Below are 21,088 nucleotides of genomic sequence, written 5' to 3'. Positions count from 1 at the left end.
GCAAATAAGCTGTAAATATTCGAGGAAGTTTGAGGATAATATTAAATACTCTGTGTCAAAGTAACAATTTTTACTTCTTCTTCCTTTTTGTTGTCAACGTCATATGCCCCCTCTATAGACAGTAACTGTACAACCATTAATGAATTCCCATTAGAACACCACACACATACACCAAAGGCCCCGTAACACTACAGCGAATGCCCAACAAATGCCAAGCGAAAGCCCAACGAATTCGAAAATGTGAAGACAGTTTGCATGTCTGACGTTCTTTGATTCAGCTATTCTTAGGGATTCGCAGAGATACGCTGGAGATTTTGGACATGTTTAAAAAATAAAATCGGCTCCAACGTATCTCTGCGAATCCCGACGAATATGTAATGAATACAAAGAACGCCAAGCATGTTACGAACTATTTTAGTATTACCAATGGATGTTAACATATCTTCAAATTTTCAAATTCATAGGACAAACGTTGGGCGTTCGTTGGGCATCCGCTGTAATGTGACGGGGCCTTCACACAAAACAAAAACCCTACTAGGGACTAAACATTCCACAGGACATTGAAGGATTTCTTGATCTCGCTGAAAATGAATAACTGCCTTAAAAGGGACCTCCGGATGATTTTCAGACTTTTACATTTGAACAACTATAAATTAGTTAAACTGAGTACAGAGTTTCAGAATATTTAGTGATTGGGATGAGGAATGAGGATGTTTTCAAAATCTATAACAAATTGCAATGAACAAGGATGATGACATAGCAGCCTCACCATAGGAATGCATGAGTTGGGGCTCAAGGAGGCAGGACAAAAGAAGAAGGCATGCATAGATTTTTCACAGGTGAGCTTGTTGAACAAGCGGTATTGTAATGGAATTACACTGCTACATTTCTGAAATAGATGAGGCTCTGATGTCATCAACACTGTTCAGTGTAATTTGTTTAAGATTTTCAATTTATTGGTTTCTCTGCTTAAGGACCACAATAAATTCCACAAATCTATACATGGAGCTGTCGATTTATGTACTACATGATGTGAAATTATGAAAATCGTCCGGAATGCCCCTTTAACGAAGTAAACATGTCTTTGTGCTCTTTCTCGTGATTCGTGAAGCTCTACATAGAATGTGTACTTTACTTTCATGTCCTGGTGTAAGGTCCACACTGTATTGAAGAAAGTAAATACAAAACAAGTCTGTGCAAGGCAAAATAGAAATATAGCTGGTTTTTACAAATCCCAACTCTTGATATCGTATTAAATCTATTACATCACACAATATGTCAAGAAATTGCCTACAACTTGTCAATCAACATAAAGTTTCAAAATTGTCAAGGTCTTAGCAAAAACTATGAATGTATACAATTTTTTTTTACTCCTAAAAAAATATAATCCTCAAGCTGATTCACACGAAACACTTCTACGACAAAAACAAGCCACGTGCAAATCGTGTTATTTGCTTTGTTAAAAGATTTTCCAGGCAAAAACGCACGTGCCAGTAAAAATGAAAATAATGTATCAAGCAAATGACAAACGCACTGGTTCTAGGACACACAACTTTGTTTTTGCTTTTGAAGGTCTACCAAATTACGGCAATCGACACATTTGAATCTTTAATCACGATGTACTGAAAAGTTTTATAAATTATTGCTTACTTCTTAACATGTGAGATACTAAACAAGTCTGGCAGTCTGTCAAGTCGGTCAAGATTTTTGAGAGAATTCTTGTTTTATCGCATTACTCCATGATATTACTTGGCACTTTATAATGATGTGTTGCAGGAGGTAAGCAACATCTTTCTCTCTGTATTCAACTGCAGAAAATACTTCATAGAACAGGAGGAATCATTTTTGTTTGCTCATTCATACAAGTTTTGAGACAGGCGCAAAACATTTCATAATACGATATCAGGTGTAAAAGAAAACAATTGATATCATAATGCAAACGCAAATTAGACACAACGTAGGCACTCCATACACAACGTGATCTGTGCCTTTGTGGCTAAGATTTAAAAAAAAATGTATTGTTAAATATTACTTGATGTACAGAGCTGCTTCTAAGATATAATGCAGCACGATGTATCTAACAAACAACATTCCGACTGACCATAGCTAACTTATAGAATCTGAAAATGTACATCATACCCGGCTGGACGACTATTTAGTTTAATTTCTACAATACAAGCTACCATTCGTGCCCATTTAAATATTTCCCTTATCTTGTATGCATTATCGAGAAGAATTCACATGGAAGCAAATAGAATTGAGAAACAAGGAAGCAAATAAACCAACAAACCAGACAGTACCTCCAAATAAGAACGACAACACGAGGTTATAATCGCTGCATGGCCAGAAAGAGTCCACGCCGCTACGACTTTTCCGACAGGCCTGGCATCATTACAACCCGCTCTTACAGGAGCAGGATCCCGACTGTGTCGATTAGCGCTAATGAATATTCCTACTAAAATGAAGTGCCACTAGTGATAATGATAGTTGATATTTCAGGACGCCATTCCATTGGATATTTAAAGCGATATAAGATGTCATCCCTGGTCGCCATAGTAGATGAAATATATACAAATTGTCAGACATTGACAGTAACAAGTCCAGGGCATACATACATGTTGGAATTTCGAAATAAGTAGGTCTAAAAAAATTGTTGAAGTGATGCGGTGTTGGTGATGATTTCTTACATCTATGTGTTGGCTGTAGGTCGTAGCATCGTAGAAATATTGTAGCTTGCAGTTCTTCTCATTTGCCTTTGTTGAGCCAGAAAAGATGGATACTCTGCATTGTTAACGTTACGCATCCTGCAAGCGGTTATAGTTAAACTGTCAGTCTTTCCACAAATCATCGATCAGTCCTTTTAGCTGTGCGTCTCTCAGGGTTTCCTCAAAGCGCTCGATCCGCTCGGCGTGGGGAGTGTTTAAAAGCCAATGGTACAACATTACTGAATAAGCCGTGCAATAGTCATTTTGATTCATCATAAGTATATTGCTGAGCTCGGCGTTCTTAAATCCAAGAAGAATACCGAGACGTACGTAATGGTCAGGATGCAAATGGTCAGCCAGCTTCATCATCCTTCTCAAGGTTAATTCCTTAACCTTTTCCCTGTGTACAAAGAATTTATAGAAAATATGAGAACGATCTAGAGGTAAAGATTTATGAAGAACTGTATTAGATTTAATTCTCATCAACTTCTAAATGAGGGCAACATTCCAATTTAGTACATAAGGGGTCACAACTCACCTCAAAAAGAAAAAGAAAAAGTAAAACGACAAAGACATAACTTAATTTAGTAGCTTCACTGACTGCAGTAATGTTAGCATACACTTCATTTAGGTCAGAAAAATAGAACAAAAATCCGTTCATAAGGTATACATTTTTAAGTTTAGGTTAAAACTAGATGCAGTCTTCGCTCTACCATATTTCTTTGTGCTATACAGCCACACGTGACAGCAAATATTGTGTTTAATCATTGACCTGCTATACATGAATGTTCATCTCTCTGCAATAATGTTCGCATCTTTTTCTGTCAAAATTATCACAAAGACCACATTTTAAACATGCTTTCCTGCTTTGATCTCATCATCACCGCCGACAACCAGGCTGGATGAAAACATGACGGCTCATCGAGAAATCTAAAAACTACATGCGCAGAAGGTAATAATCCTCTTAAACAATTGTTAAGCAAGAAAAATGCATAGTCAATTCCAGTTGTCGATAGTGTACATTGAGAAATCATCCTTAAAACAGGTGAATTTTGATTTGCGAAATGCACGTACTTTACATAAGAATAAAATGAATTTACCAATGAGGGCAGCCATTTAACCAGATACAAATTGATCCAACCATTGTGTAATAGTACGCGGTTTATTATGACATGGACAAACCTAAAGACTTCCGATATGCAAAATGTAATTTCAGATTTAAAGACCAACTGAAATATCAACAGAGGAAATGGCATGATTGCATTATCCTTATGCAATGATCAATTCATATACACTGTACTTTCACTTTTGTAATACGGACGATGTACCGTTGGTTGGTCTACGAAGTAAGCCCCCCCCCCCCCCCCCCAGCCCCACTAAAAAATGGCCCAGGCTGTTCATGCATATAACTATTTCCTTAACAATATACGGTAATCTGTGTCCAATGCAGCCTTATAGCTATAATCAGGTAAATGAAGAATATTGACCATTACCCCCTGTAGCATTCTCCTGTTGGTCAATCTGTTAATAAGTACATGTACTTTTTCAAACAAAATTTGGGAAAAGGATAAAAATTACATATTCATTTTTACTTGTTAAAGTTCGGTATGCAGTAAAGTAAACTTACGGGGAGCCATCTGCAAATTGTGGCATTGAGGTTCCAGCTGTTTCAGTCTTACCTACAACAGAGGGTCGCATTGAAGTGACAATTTGAATGCATGTGAAGAACAAGGCTGATATTACTTCTTAAATATTTTTAAGCAAAGCAGAAGAGTTTGGACGAATCATATGAATGATATAGCAGCATGATGTGAATGAAATAATAAAGATTTTGTCGCATGCTCACATCGAGTAAATCACTTCTTTTAGGGTTGAACTTCATTATGGTTTCTGCTATGGGAGTAGATGTGCGTCGTCGCTATTGCCGTGACTGATCGACTTGGACGGTTTCAGAGGGTAAAAAAATGAAAATAAAGTTCGACCTCGATTATCCGGCCATGTCGGGACCGGCGCTCATCCGGATAAGCGAATTGGCCGGATATGGGAGACCCAATGTTAATATATTGCTGCCGTCCAAGCTGCCGTCCCAGTGCACTGGCAGCTAGACAGGCAGCGTACCCGCAACGGTGGTGTAATCTATGTTATCCTGCGCAAAAGTGTAGTCCCTTCTTCACAAAAATAAAGTATAATTATCTTTATGTAAAAATCATACACGTTTTACCTCAGATATTGAGAAACCTATTTTGCATATCTTATGAAATTAGTGATATAGATCCATAAAAACATGTTAAAGTCACTGTTTTTTCTCAATTTTTGGATGAAAAAAAAAGTCCTTCACTGCGTGAACGCGCCCGGATAATAGATATTTCCGGATAAAAGGAGGCCGGATAATCGAGGTCGAAGTGTGACTACAAATGTCGCTGTAGGCCTAGTTATGGTGACTGGTATTCGTCGACAATGATGCATGGTTCTCCCAATGATGTACTGGTATAGTTTAATGTCCTGACGATGTGTCATGATACTTTCACATGATTGGCAAAATATTAAACTGACAGGTTTGTCACAAATGTGTTGCATGTTCACTTTGCGTGAACCATAGGTTTAATTTGCGTAAGAGTGCAGGTATTTTGGCAATCGGAGGGTTTTTATGTGACTTTTGACCCTTTTACACGTTTTTGCATTGAGTAATTTTCAAGGTATGAAAAATGTTATTTCAACCTGGCTTTTACCCTTGACCTTTGACTCTATGATCCTAAACTCGCTGTCATGTATATTGCGTAAATATGTATTAAGCCTCATTATGATATCTAGAGTCACTTTGGAGGTAAGTAAGAAGTGAAATTTAGCACTTTCACTTCACCTTTGACCTTTTGGCAAAAAAATTTCCAAGAGAATCTCTATCGGGTAAGACATGTATGTTAAATATCAAGAACCTCCTGCAGACATTGAACAAATATGACGGAAAAGGGGACATTTTGAGGGGTTGCTTTGACCTTTGAACCATAACCCCCATATTCCCCAGACAATCATTGCCAGTCAGTAAATACATATGTACCAAGTTCCATGAAGATGCATGAACCAGTTGCAAGATATTTTGATTTTTCCATTTCAGTTTTTTTTTTTTCATTTCATTTATTAGGTTTCCACACAAATCATACAGTGTTGTGTTAACAACATCCATCAATGACAATGTAAAGTGACACATAAATTACAAGTTATAAGTTCAGAATATCATACAAACAGCATTTACATAGCACAAAATCAATTGAAAATATTCTCAAGGGTACATCATGACGGATAAATAAAATTGTGTGAGGAGGGAACCTACATAGAAGCAGACGCTTGTATAAGAGTAGGTTCCCCGAAAGGAAAACAAGGAGAAAAAAAGTGAAAAATATGGAGAAAAAAAAATGAAATTTTAACATTTTGATCGAATTGAACTTTGACCTCTCGACCCAAAACTTTCTGAAGAATATTTAGGGCCATATTTGGTATAGTACATGTATACACATGTATCATATGGGGGAATTAGTAATATTTTGATCATTTGACGTTGAATTTTTGACCTACGACCTTCAGCACGTGTACCCAAATGATGATAGGCACAAGTTCGCCAACTCATTTTTTTTTTTTTCCAGTTACGCTTTCCACAAAATTGATTACGGAGGGAAAGACGGACGGAAAACCCGAAAACTTAATGCCTCCGGTGACACTTCGTCGCGGAGACCACTGGTACGTTACTACAGTAGCATACGTTCGCTTGGAATTTCATAGATATATAATGACAAATGTCCATGCGTACGTTATGAGAAAACCAAGGGTACGTTACGAAATAACCATGCGTACGTTCTGACATGCACGCGTATGGTGTTGGCACGCGTTTTGGCGGCGATAGCCAACCATACCTACACGCCATACACACCTAAGCCTAGCATCCACAACACATACCATGCAGCCCTCCCACCCATCCCCCCCCCCCACACATACATTTCACATTTACCAGTCATACCGAACCAAACTAAGCATATCACGGAAACACCAATCCCAACCACATAATTCGTAGTGCATCTTCCTTACCACATCTTCTGCAGCTTGAAGACAACGACTGACGACAAACTAGGTTTCATTAGATGCAAAAATTGTCGCCTTTTAGGTCAAAATGTCGGAACTGCACGAGCAGCACAATTTGTAGCCAAAATTGCACAGAGGCAACATTTAGTGCCCTAAACAAACTGTCGTCCTGTGCCGGGCGACAATTTGTGCAGAGGCAACAATTTGTGCCGCAACCGACGTCTCTGCAATCACAATCAAAATTTGTTTCCGAAACGTCGTCGCAACTGCCTGAGATAAGACTATCGATAAATTTGCTGGAGTTCGGAAAATGAAGAAAAAAAAAATCTTAAAAAATTCGAGAATGTTCGAATTTCCCGAGTGTTAAAGAGATGGGATGGAGACTTTGAAACCAGATTGTCACACATCATACTTTAATGTGAGACATGAACTTATAACTCTTTAAGATAAATCTCTTGTAATCAATTCCCTGCTTTCCTAATATAATCTACCAAACTATGAAGTCTGATTAACTGTTAATGTAATGCCATATTCATCATATGGATTAACATTCAACAAAGTCGAAATAATTGACATTGACTTATTTCTACTTACGGTGGAAGCGCGCATTGAATATCGTCCTCGGTGTGCCATTGAATGTTAGAGTGATCAGGCTGTCGTTTGGCTCGTCTTTGAAATCGATTGGGAAATAGATGACCAGTTTCTCCATCACCTGGTTTAATTCCGATTTCAATACCACCTGTGGATACATGAAACGGAAGAACTGAGATTGCCCAGTTGGAAAATAAGGCGGAGATCTCTTTTACATAATTCTCTTTCTTTCGTTATGTATAACAGTGTGTATAGTTAATAACCGTTTGATGAGGAGCTTTCGTCTATATAAGAAACACCGCCAACAGGATATGTCTCATACCAGGGAGGTACGACCACCTCCTGGCTTACATACGTCATGTCCTTATATAAGCTCACGAAGATGACGCGATATCAGGGAAAGAACTATTAAGAGGTAAGGTTGTTGTACAATATTACAAAAATGGCAAAATTGACATTTTATCATTCATTTGCGAAGGCTCTGCACGATAGCAATAGCAACAAAAGCCCAACATTATTTAACACAATGACAGACCTAAGTGAAAAGCAAAACAAAAACAAAAACAAAAACAAAAACAAAACAAAACAAAAAAAACAAACAACATATTTTCGTTCCCTTGTAACTCTTTGTATAACATCAAATCAAGCAAGAAAAAAAAATGCAAACTAAAAGGAAACAAGAATTTTCTTTCTAATCAAACTACGAATGAAAAAGTAGTAAGGCGGAAAGGTGATTAAATTCAAATTCAAATTCAAATTCAAATAGACAGAACGCCTTTACTTTATTACTTTGATTTAGGAATTTAAGAATTCATAGGTATGAGACAAAATCCAAAACCCAATGTCATTTCAGTTTTTTCAATTTGAAATAACATTTCAAATTTCTACAATATTTGTTAAGATTGCCTCTTTAATGATTTTTGAATGTGGATTAGACACAAGATTCTTAATTATATCCATTCTTTTTTTTTTTTTTTTTGCCTTTCTTTGTTTTTGGGGCTACAAAGACATTCTAGAAATGGTAATGATTTTCGAAAATCAATTTGTATTTCTTTTGTGTAGAATGGTCTTTAAATAGTTCTCATTGTTATATGGAAGAGCACATACGCATGAATGACAACTTTTTTACAAGTCTAACTTCTGTGCCTTGGAAGGAAAAAAACAAATGTGTTCACTCACACGTAAGCTTGTTTCCTATTGACCTACCAGGTTGATCGCAAATTATTTTCATTACATGGTTATCAAAACAATATTCAGCCATATATTCCATGGGGAATATGAACTCGAAACAGTGTTTGCTTTCATTTTTACCAAGTGTATAAAGGAATTCCCACCTTCGAAATGACTTAAAATGTTGAATCGAAATTTTGACCAAAAATTGGGATATGGGACGGTTCAGATGGCCGCCGAAAGTATGAACCGAGACCAATATGGTTTCAGGAAATTCATTTACACAGATATGGCACTAAAGTCCGACAAAAAAAGTGTTTAGTGCAAGGTTTTGGGGCCAACATCTCTTTTTTTTGAAAAAGCCAAATAAGGATAATCATGTGATTAACTTATGTACATTATGTAAGAAATGCTAATTCTAATATAGAAGGCTTGAAAACGAGGAGATACTTTTTTATCGGAGAATCGAGGAATCCACTTATAACACCAGTGCTACTTTCAAATACTGCAGGTGTCTTAATGACCTAACTTGCATGTATACAAGATATCAGTTCAGTAGATGGTACCATAATTAACATAATAACCACGCAAACGACGTGGAAAATAACAAGGCTTTGCAGCTGTTGTTGGTGATTATTGTTTCAGATGGGTATTGAAGAAAACTACAACCCATTTTGGATGCCACCTTAGCTGTCATGGGCAATCATTTATGTTAGTCTAATCACCAAATATCCATCAATTTGCGAGGTATGTAATACGTTGTAATATCACCGCATGAAGCCGGAAACACATACAATAGGGCTGTAGAGTCTTATTTTGAACCCTGTGCTAAGTGAGCTCAGACAGATTTTCTCTCTTCCTATGCCATCCACCATGTCACACAGTATGGTACACTCCACTCTTCTATACCTACTAAGGCACATCTCCATATCATTACCATTACATGACCCATTGTTAGAATTTCCCTCTATTTGCTTTTCCCGGTAATGAATATTTATTTGTGCAACCATCCTTGTCACGAATTTACAGATATGAGTCATAAATTATAATCCATCCTCTGTTGAGATCCTGTGTTGAGTAATTTGAATATTCAGATCCTCTGTGGACTTATTTGCATAAAATGAATATTTATTGAATGTCAAGTGCTTTCTTCTTCTTCTTCTTCTTCTTCTTCTTCCCTGTACTACAATCCACTAAATGTGTATCAGCGTCAGTGTCATTAAAATATCCACAAAATCACTATGTGCACCTAAACACACCCTTGGTTGTTAACGCAGTTGTATGTCCTGCACTCTCTTTTTGAATAGATCTATAGATGTGCAGTTGACAGCATCCAGAGGAAGGCTGTTTCACAATCGGATGGCATCTGGGAAGAATGAAGATTGGTAACATAATGTTCTTGTGTGAGGGACAACAAGTTTCAGGGTATTTCCACTATGCAAGTACGGTGCAGGTACTTTAAAAGTCCGTGAGATGTCCACTAGGGTGTTCATAACCCTGTACATCATTACTGCCTTCAGCTGGGCTCTGCGTTCTTGCAGTGTTTGCCAATGCAGCTGGTGAATCATTAGCGTAACACTATTTGTCCATCGATAATCGCTAAGGACAAAAATTGCGAAACGTCGCTGAACTTTCTCTACTTTGGTGTCTGCTCATGGAGGCAGTAGTAACCTGACACTTTGGGGGATTAAACTTCATAGTCCAATCCTGTTCCCATTGCTGCAACGCATTTACGTCTTGCTGCAGTGCACAAGAATCCTGTTCTGAGGTGATTTTGCGATACAGCATGCAGTCATCCGCGAACAGACGTACTCTCGCATCAGAAGCCAAGTACTCTGGCAAACCATTGATGTAAAGGAGAAACATCAGTGGTCCAAGGACACTGCCTTGTGGCACCCTATATGTAACGTCAGCTATTTTCGAGGGTGTCCCTTCAAGGATCACCTGCTGAGTGCGGCCTGCAGGAAGACGGCTATCCAGTCATTCAACAAGACCCGGATTCCATAGATCTGTTGTATAGCAGACTTTGGTGTGGGACTTTGTCAAATGCTTTGGAGAGATCAAGTAGGATGACATGTTGTTCCAGAGCATCAATTCCTTTGGCCATATCTTGAACAGCAAGGATCAGCTGGGTTTCACATGATCGTTTCTTGCGGAAGCCATGTCGTGCATCATGCAGGACATTGTGACTTTCTAGGTGGTCCATGATGGAGCTGCATACAATGTGTTCCAGTATTTTACAAGAGATAGATGTTGGGGAGATTGGTCTGTAGTTACCTGGGTGTTTCTTTCACCTTTGTTATAGATAGGCACAACATTGGCTTTCCTCCAATCATCAGGAACTTCACCCTTATCCAAAGATGTCTGAAAGAAGAGTGTAAATACTGAAGTTCTGCTGCAAGATCTTTCAACAATCTCACTGGCATGTTGTCGGAATCAGTTGCCTTGTGGACCTGAAGATTTGAGAGGAGTTTAAACACACCATTTTCTGAGACCACAATGTTCTTCATTGCTGGGTAAGGACTGGGGCCTTTGTCTACCATGCAAGATGAATCCTCATCATGGTTACGCACTTATACGAATTGGTCATTCAAGATGTCAGCTTTCTTTTGACTATCAGGGTAGGTTATGCCATCTCGCCCCTTGAGTGGGGCAATGCCTGTTGTGTCACATCTCTTGCTGTTAATAAAGGACCAGAAGCGCTATGGGTTGTGTGTGGCATCTGGACGGATGATGCTAGTGATGTAATCATTATAGGCTTCTTTGCAGGCTGCTCAACACTGCTTCTTCAGACTCTGGTATTTGTGGAAATCATTCACCTTTCTACTCCTCCTGGCACGCAGATAGCTGCGTTTCTTCCTTCTGGTGAGCCGCTTCACTGGTCTTCTGATCCACGGCTGATCAAATCTTGTAAAAGTCATTTTTGAAGGCACATGTTTGTCAAGAAGTTTAAGGAGGAACTTCTTGATGTCGCACATTTCAGCAACATCACTGGATGAAGAATGTCTGTTGATAAACTCGTCCTGAAATCCTGTACAATCTTCCTTCATGTCCAGACTGGGAGCATGTTTCCGCAAGTAGATTTTCCGTCTTACAGGTTTGCTCCTCCTGGGGATGGCGTCTGATTCAACAAACACGATGTCATGGTCACTTATACCTGGAAGACTTGTGCATCCTATCAGTGATGGTCTGTTAGACAGGAACAGGTCAAGAGTGTTCTCATTTCTTGTAGAGAAATTCGCAATCTGCTGCATCCCACTTCCTGCCAAGTAGTCTAGAAAATGCCTATTCAAAGCAATCAGGTTTTGGTTCCCTTTAATGGTGTGAGAGTTCCAATCTATATCAGGTAGGCCTAAGTTAAAATCTCCACCAATCCAGACAACAGCTTTCTTGTGGGATTTCTCAAGATTGGCAAAAAGGCTGCACATATCCTCAGTGTAGTGGATTACCATTGCAACACAGCATAAGCAGTACTGTATAGACTGACTTGAATAGTTACACGCTGTAGATCTACAGAAAACTTAACTGAGAAAATGAGTCAAGGTAACTTCATTTATTGATTACAGTTCCTTCAACAGATAATTAGTGACATACATAGTACTTGTGAAATGGACCCCACCACTGTCTCTCTATCATCAGTACTAAATAATACGGCAGCTTGCCTGTTACATCCCCACCATGTGGTGTTCAATATGGTGCTTTCTTGCACAATACAGGGCTAATACTGAGGAATGTGGCCCCACCAAACGACACTTTAATATGCATGATTGATACAGCAACAGGACCGGTTTCCACTGCATACAATGTAGCAATACACTTCATTTGGCATACTCGTGAAGTAGGCCCCACCACTGCGTGTCAGTACTAATACTATAGCGGCTCGCCTGTTTATACTCGTGAATTCAGCCCCACCGTGTGGCGTTCATCGGTACATAAGCACAGCGTTGGGGCTTTCTTCCACAGTATAATACTTGTGAATGCGGCCCCACCAAACGGTGTTTACAAGCAATTGATACAGAGGCGGGCCCGATTTCCACAGCATAGTCCTTCCTTTCTCCTTTTTTTTTTTCCTTTGGTCTTCATGTTTTATTCTTGGAAAGACTCCCTAATGTCCCTCAACTAATTCAACAGCCAATTCAACTATAAGTACAACCCTAACCTAACCTTAAACCCTAACCCTAACCTAACCTTGCTTAATTGCTAAATGCACGAGTGCAGACGGTATGCAGATCCTATAACGAGTTCTTGATTCCCATTCACTTTGAGTTTAATGAAAACAGACTCACAATCTGCGTTGCATGGTACCTGCTCATAGCTATAATTGTTAGAAATAGCTGTGAGGACTGTCTTCTCTATCTTTGCGTATCACGTCGTAGTTAGGTGGGAAGATCTCAGAGTTGTGGATGCTATCATTGAACCAAGTTTCGGTGCCGATGATTATGTCTGGTGTTCAAGAAGCCTTCCCTAGGTATGACAAGGAAGCCAATGAAGGGGAATCCTTCAGACGTTTCACTGCAGGACTTGGTCCAGCTTTACAGAAAAAAAGATCCGTGAGTTATGGGGTACAACAACGATGGATGCCCTCAACATTGCAGTTCGTTCAGAAAGAGCGAACCAACAATCCCCAAGTGCTTCTATCTCAGCTGTTGAAAAGGACAATCTTTACCTGCAAATGATGAAACGCCTTGATGAACTGGAAAAGAAAATGGACCAACTCAGTCTCAAGCTAGAGCGAGATGGGCAACGTAGACACTCCAGATCATCAAGTCCGTGTAAACACCGTGGATACTCTCACTACTGTGACCAGAGACAATCGATGCGACAGAATAGCAGTAGGTGCCTGGGCACCAATTCATTCACAAGGGGATTGGCGCCAAAAAGCATACGGTCGTCAAGTCCACTTCGCTGATGTACGGGAAACCTCCATTAGCTGGTGATGAGGGCCAATCATCAGCCCAGCCTACCCAGGCCCATATCAATATTCAACACAACCAACCTGACCCAAAGCCACCCTACAGCCCGGTTATCCTAGAGAATACCTACGCCGTAGCCTTTTAAGACTTAGGAGCACATACATCAATCACCAGCTATGACTTTTGGGAGTCTGTTCCTAAATCTCAAAGGAGCCCCCTCATTTAGTTGATGACAGCCGCCACATATCAGTGACCGGAAAATCAATGGATATTGTTTGGACAGTTTGTGCAATGAAACATCTGGGAAACATGACACGTGGGCACAAATGCATGGTCGCCAGAAATATCACACACCAAGTTATTCTTGGAAGGGAATTCTTCTGCCAAAAAAAAAGAAAAAAAAAAAAGATGCCTCCCTCTCTAGGTCTACGTTCCACATGTCGGACAGACGATACCACTTGTGAATAAGCACCAGCACCGAATAACCTTGAAATGCAGTGGCAATGTCTCACTGGCGGGAAAAGCAGCCATCTCTCTCTTGTGTGAAACTCAAGTTCATGACCGACTGTTTCTACTCAAGCCGACCTCATCCCAACGGAGTATGATGGATGTTTGAGCCGTATCCACAACAGCGTTTTTACGTTGCCTCAGCCAGATGTCTCGCAAGACCACAAGATTGCCTCGTTCTGATCCAACTCATCAACCCTTCACAAGAGCCAGTCGATATATCGGCTAACATTACACTTGGACAGACCTACTCCATAACAGGCGATGTACAAGAGGAGTATGAAATTCTGGATGGTACACTAACAATTGCAAGCACCCAGAAATCCAGTCCACCACTCCAGGACTCATCCTTACTTCCACCTGATATGAATGCTTGGGAGAAAGAGAAGGCAAAGCAGCTACTTTCAGCCTACTCCGACATATTTCGTTCATCCTCTGAGGACGTCGGGCAGACGAATCTAGCGCACCATCGAATCAACAACTGAAGTCCATATTCGTCAGCGAGCATACCGCACCTCCCCAGCCATGCGAACGAAAATCGAGTCTCAGTAGACGACCTAGTCAGACGGAAATCATAGAGGAGAGCTATAGCCCGTGGCCGAGCCCGATCGTCATGGTCAAGAAGAAGGACAATGCCTATCGCTTCTGCACTGACTATCGCGCCCTAAATGCTGTGACCGTCTTTGATTCGCATCCGATAACAAGACAAGATGATTCCATCGATGCACTGTCATCTTCATCCTACTTCTCAGTCATGGACCTGCCAATTGGTTATTGGTTGATACCTCTACATCAAGATGACAATGAAAAAATGACATGTTCAACAGGGACTGGACTGTATAAATTTAACGTCATGCCGTTCGGTCTAGTCAATGCTCCCATGACTTTTCAGCTGGTAATGGAAACAGTACTACATGGCCTCCACTGGTCTACCCGTCTTATCTGCCTGGACGACTGCATTATGCTTGGAAAGACATCTGATGACCATCTACACAATCTCTGAGATGTTCTCGAACGGTTCCGAGAAGCTGACCTCAGACTGATGCCATTAAAATGTCAATTATTTCCCAAGCAGGTCACAAACCTCGGTCGCACACCATCAACACAAACAGTGGACTTCCATATCCGAGCAATGCCAAGAAGGTATCATCTTGGCCTCCTCCACTCAAACTGACTCGTTAGCTTTCACCACACCACCCTTGCTGGCGTACCCAGACTTCACACAGGCATTCACCCTGTTTGCTAATGTCTCCCTTACTGCCATAAAGGCTGTACTCTCCCAAGTACAAGAGGGGAAAGAACGAGTAATTGCCTACTTCAGTCAGATGCTCTCCACTACCCAACAGAAATGGTCTACCTACGACAAAGAGATTTGGGCTATTGTTGCGTCAATTTGTCATTTTCGGCATTACTTACCAGGAAAGGAGTTCACGATCTTTACAGACCATTAGCCTCTTCTTGGATACAACAAGTTATCAATCCAAGATGACGTTTCTGGACAACGAGCCCGTTGAATCATAGAAGTCGGTGCCTACTCGTTTCAAATCAAACATCGCAACGGCCATTAGAACAACCATGCGGACGCTCTGTCTCGTGTGCCACCAAGCCCCCGGCTGACTACAGATAGAACATGTGCCACGACAGATGAGCTTACTCTCTGTGAAGCTGACAACCAAGGAGAGTGCAGCCTCGTCCAAACTCGCTCAACTACAAACCAAGCCAAGTTGAATCCATTCACAGACCAACCACAAGTGTGAGGACCACCTGAGAATTTCTGTCTTTCTGCACAAGATCTCGATCTGCAACAGCACCAACGACAAAATGATGACATCGAGCGATTTATGACCTACTTGACAGAAGGTTACCGCCCAACTGCTATATCTCTGGAACTATGATCGTCTGGTTGTCACTTCCGACATCCTGTATCGTAAGACACGAGATAACCTCGGCAGTATTAGACTACAATAAACAAATATTACATATACGAGTCAAAAATAGCAATTTATCCTCTGTTGAGATCCTGTGTTGAGTCCTTGAATATTCAGCTCCTCTGTGGGCTTATTTGCATATTATGAATATTTATAGAATGTCAAGTGCTTGAACAAGAACCACACAATAAAACTGTTGGGAAGAACAGTTCGCAAGCAGATTTCATGCAAGCAAGACCGGTGCTTCAGCTGTGTCCAATAATTAACTATAATAATAAATAAATAACTACCAATAAGTTGTACTGCCTCTTATTATATTCGAGCGAACCCGGAGCCCTACACGATTTTCAAGGGTTTCTAAGGTGAGAACTCCGTTAATAACAATAGTTTGCACTTTCAAATGATTCATGTGCATTGCTTAACATAATTAGCATAATAAGCTATTTGGCACGTGTACAGTAGTCTGGTAGATGGCATGTATGACATGGAAAAGTTGTGAAGTTAGTTGTTGTTGCTGTAGTCATATCCTGGTGCTAAAATGGATATTGAAATAGATTACATGAAGGCCTACCATGGTACAATCTAGGCAACCAATATGCATGGTAATTTTGTTTATACCAAATAAGCATGATGCATAATCATATATGTTTTCAACGCTTAAAAACAGAAATCCTGTAAACAAGAAAACAAATTCAAGGGTTTTCTGTGAACAAGAATCCATTTTTTACATCATTTTTTTTTTTTGACTGGGCGAGGGGGTTGCGTGGAAGTGGGAGGGGGTATCACACTAATGAATGATGTGAAAAAATATTCAATGTGTCCTTGCTCCTCTGAAAGCAGAAAAAATGGGGGAGGGGAAGGAAAGAAAAAACGAGAATTTTTTTGATATCTTATGCATCTTCCATTTGACGCATAACTATTTTTATTATAGTATCTTAATAAATTGAATTAAATATTTCTAGACAAACTTTATGTTGTACAAATGTCAATTAAGTCATTATCCTAATTATGGTTGTAATTGACTACCACCGTATGCCAAATGGGCAAAAATTGCCAAGTGTAATAAATGTACCCATCTGGAACATTCTTATATCTACCAAAAAATAGAAGTTAACACTTTTTCCACTTCATGACATTCTCCGTAATGGTACCGTCTATTTATAAATAAGGTAATCTTGTCTTGCAATTGCCTTTCACTAATGTAATCTCGTAACATAAAATTTTGCAGCCTTTCTAGAACAATTTTTTTTAAATGTTAGACTAAAAACAATAAAAATGCGTATTCAGTATAGCTTGTCTTATTCATAACGATATTGGCCTGGTAGAAAGTCAAGAAAGCAACATGTATGCCATGAAACTGTCAACTCGGAAATATTACCTATACAATGTGTTGTCTCACAAGGATCCATATTGGGACTCCTTCTATTTTTATCAAGATTATGTAAATGATATACCAAAGTCATCTATGTCACTAAAGTAATATCAAAATATTCTATGTTTGACTTCGTAACGAAATCGACCGTGCGACACTTGGCGCCCCATATAACTTATCCTCGAGGTTTAGGATCACCGTCTGAACCTCGGTACAGTAGGTGAAGTGCGCGCATTGCTGCTCTTAATGCCTTCAGTGTACGTAACTATGTAACCGACCATGACCTGGCATACGCAGCTGTTAATCTGGTTAATTTTGGTGAGAAAACATTTTGATATGCACTGGCGATCAGTGATCGTTAAATGTAGCCTACATACTAGAGCCAGCGGGTTAGGAATGTGCGTACGTAGTGTGTCAATGTGATATCTGTGTTTTAAGAGGCCACGGCAAAGAGGAAATTCGATAGAAGTGTCCCAAGATGAGTTATTCCTTCCTTTTAAGAATTCCAGTTGTTTTTATATGTACATGAATATACATGTATATTTGGAGCAAGCCAGGATGTAAGGTACCATAGTTACGTCTGACGTACCGGGATTTTCATGATACATATTGCAGCTTCATTCTTCAGTGGGAGGTTATGAAAGACGTGAAGACTCCGTAGTAATGTTGTGAGCTATTTTTTGCCTGCTTTATGGTACTGTATGTATGATGTGTTTGATCAGCTTGTGTAGGACATTGATATTTGAAACTGCTAAGTTGTGTTTGTATTTGTGCATTTGGCAAAGGGGATGAATATAAGGTTCGATTTTTATTGCCTACAATCATGCAAGCCATTAACAATGTCCATCTATACGTCATACAAGGACTTTACTGGCACAGAAGGCATCCAATTCAGACAAATTAGTAGTGCAAAGCGGCCGCTTCTAGATATATGAATACCTGGCTCTCTCCGCATCTGTCCTTAAGGCCCCAGTTGACTTTAATGATGTCTGGTAGCTCGGGTGGTTGAAGCTCGAATCCACGCGAAAGTTGTCTGATGGACATTTCCTCTTCGTACTCCTTCATGAGCTGGTTCAATGCAGACAAAAACATCAAGATGATATGACAAACTCATCAAAGTTAATGAGCCGCATAATTATTGACAAAGCCATCTCATAGGTCTACAATTAATATTCATGCCCATGATCAGTTTCGTAATTAAACTTTAATTCACTGCAAGTTTAGACTGCTGATGAAATGATAAAACGTTAGATCGGAGGTCTGGTGTAGGCGCTCACCTGAGTATCGCAAGTTGTACCTACGCATTCTTGCGGACGATGCTCTACCACTCGAGAACATAGCAAACTGGGGGGGGGGGGGGTGGTGGCAGAAAGGAGGCCGCTTTGAGGGCCTCAAACAGTGCCGGAGTCTTTAAAAGTCTAAGTCTTTAAAAGTGAGCAAGGGCAGTTTTGGGGAAGAGGGACGTCAATATATTCTAAGGATAATGGAGGTGGGGAGAATATGGAAAACAGTTAATTGTAAATGGTAAACGTTATTAAATGAGGCATCTGAGAAGACATTTATATGGAAGATTGGTCTGTGCATATGTCACCGAGGTGTGCTTTAGGTGTTGTTAGCACATACGCAGTTCATGCACTCGTAATTATTCATGCGCTCTACCCTATTACGCGCAGCCCTGATCACGCGTTTGTTTTGTTTTTGTTTTGTTTTTGTTTTGTTTTTTTTAAATGGCAGTCCTCCTCGGAGCTTGCTGTGTGATCAGCATGTTATATTGTAAGTAAAATCACAATTCATCAACGTTAAAGCTAAAACATAGTTCTGGTACGCCTGCAAAAAATTGTCATATTTCGCTCCCAAATGTACACGTATGCCTTAATGTATGGAATAACGCTGTAGTAACAAGATATTCGTTAGGTAACGACGAAAAAGCTAATGGTGATCGGCAGTATCATCGACAGCGCCCTCTACACTACCGGGACTATGCACCCAAAAAGGTACTGCCGATAACCGTTAGCATTGATACGAAGATTATTACCGAAGTTGAGCTGGCATCAAGAGTAAAGTGCGTAGGTGTTGCTAAGTAACGTTGCCTTCGTTGTCTTCTTTGCGCATCGCGCAGTCTGTAGTAATGCCAGGGTGCGTGCACATGTGCTTGTTATTATGACATAACAAAAGAAGTTTGCTAAAGCTGTCATCCCCCTCAGCCGAATCATGAGCCGAACTGTGATCGGACCACTGACTACCGGGACTATGCACCTTTTGGGTGCATATAGTCCCGGTAGTGTAGAGCGCGCTGTTGATGATACTGCCGATCACCGTTAGCATTGATACGAAGATTAGGCCCTACCGAAGTTGAGCTGTAATCAAGAGTAAAGTCCGTAGGTGTTGCTAAGTAACGTTGCCTTCGTTGCTTCTCTGCGCATCGCGCAGTCTGTAGTAATGCCAGGGTGGGTGTATATGGTGTTTGTTATTATGACATCACAAAAGAAGTTTGCTAAAGCTGTCATCCCCCTCAGCCGAATCATGAGCCGAACTGTGATCGGACCACTGACTACAGTGAATGGGACTTCTTCGGAATCGGGGAAGTGGGCCAAAGCGTAAGCGCTAAAGAGGAGTCGATAGCGAAGGTCTCTATAGGAAACTTGCGCCGTGCGCCCGCGTACGCATTTGACTAAAACACCGGGACCATGCACCTTTAACTTCCCGTCTTAATCGAGTTTGCGCGGGGCGTGCGGAGCAGCTGCGCGCAACTTTTCAATATATTCTGCCGGCTCCCCTTCACATCCAACCACGGGTCTAAGGCAATTACCCATTGGGCAATTATCCTTCCCCTTCCCCTTCCCCTAACCTCAATCCCATTCCTAAACCTAATCCCAGCCCTAACCCAAATTCTAACCCTAACCCTAACCCTAACCCGTATCGTTACTATAACCTTATCGCTAACAAGTAATCAGCCGGCGGGTAATTGCCCTCAGGGGTTCATTGCCATGTACCTTCTCTACGCCCTTGATATTTTTGAAGAAGCACACTTCCAGCACTGGACACCGATGTGATGGCATTTCTCTAGGGAAATAGGGCAGACACAACATGGCTAGGTCCTTCACGCATGAGTTGTTGTTCACGATTGTTACGCATACGTCGGTGGATTTCTTCAAGGGTACTTGGAAAGTATTCTCACGTGCAACACACGGATGAGATGAGTCTTGGCGAACCATCTTTCCTTCAAACATGTAATAATAAAGATAAATATTCATCATGATAGCACATATATTTCAAACATAATTTTAGTTGTAATTGAAATACTGAGATTACTTATAATGTGAATGGAACGTGTGTTCAAGAAAAAAAAAAACTTTGAAAGACACTGTTTACTAATCACATTTCAACTCTATTTTCGTTGCCTTCCAACAGATTCTTGCCATTATTGTCAATCCCTTTTCTGGTGTCTAAACTTAATCATACTGCGGTATACCATATTCATGAAAGGTCACTGATGCACATGTCAAAGTTTCGTGAGGGCTATGTCGATCTTAAAATTTTATGTCGATCGACCATGCATAACAAGATTTTGAGGAACCGAATCAAATTCTGTTTTCTTCACCTTCTATTGCATGCGATATTCGACTGTGCAGTTCACAGGATTATCATTCACGTCGTCAGTGAAGAAGTTCATCGTGATACACAAATTGTTTTCCCACTGGACTTCTTTGGTGCAGAGTTATAGCCCGGGGCCCTTTCTACTATTACGATCTTGACCCAAATCTATCCTGGGGCCCGTTTCATAAAACTTGTCACCAGTGACAAGTTGTCATAGATGTGACAAGCTACTGA

General features: G+C 40.3%; 2 protein-coding genes across 3 annotated transcripts in view; one reads left to right on the top strand and one right to left on the bottom strand.

Moving 5' to 3' along the window:
* Positions 1 to 21,088, top strand: part of LOC140244459 (uncharacterized) — a 178,986-nt gene that overhangs the window by 97,959 nt on the left and 59,939 nt on the right. The window lies entirely within an intron of this gene.
* Positions 510 to 20,457, bottom strand: LOC140244530 (uncharacterized). Of its 2 annotated transcripts, XR_011902284.1 has the most exons (6): positions 20,251 to 20,457; positions 18,197 to 18,325; positions 7,371 to 7,515; positions 4,333 to 4,384; positions 2,688 to 3,105; positions 510 to 1,161 (listed from the first exon to the last, which is right to left on the bottom strand). XR_011902284.1 is itself a non-coding variant. In XM_072324156.1 (5 exons), exons 1-5 carry the CDS (start codon positions 20,344 to 20,346, stop codon positions 2,829 to 2,831), a joined length of 699 nt encoding a protein of 232 aa, XP_072180257.1. In that variant the 5' UTR covers positions 20,347 to 20,457; the 3' UTR covers positions 1,990 to 2,828. The 2 variants fall into 2 exon arrangements, 1 of the variants encoding a protein (XP_072180257.1); XM_072324156.1 differs by lacking the exon at positions 510 to 1,161 and having other exon boundaries at positions 1,990 to 3,105.

The sequence above is a fragment of the Diadema setosum genome, chromosome 21, assembly GCF_964275005.1.
Source record: "Diadema setosum chromosome 21, eeDiaSeto1, whole genome shotgun sequence".
Classification (NCBI taxonomy): domain Eukaryota; kingdom Metazoa; phylum Echinodermata; class Echinoidea; order Diadematoida; family Diadematidae; genus Diadema; species Diadema setosum.
Note: the sequence above shows the minus strand (reverse complement) of the source record. Positions and strands in the feature narration are given on the sequence as shown.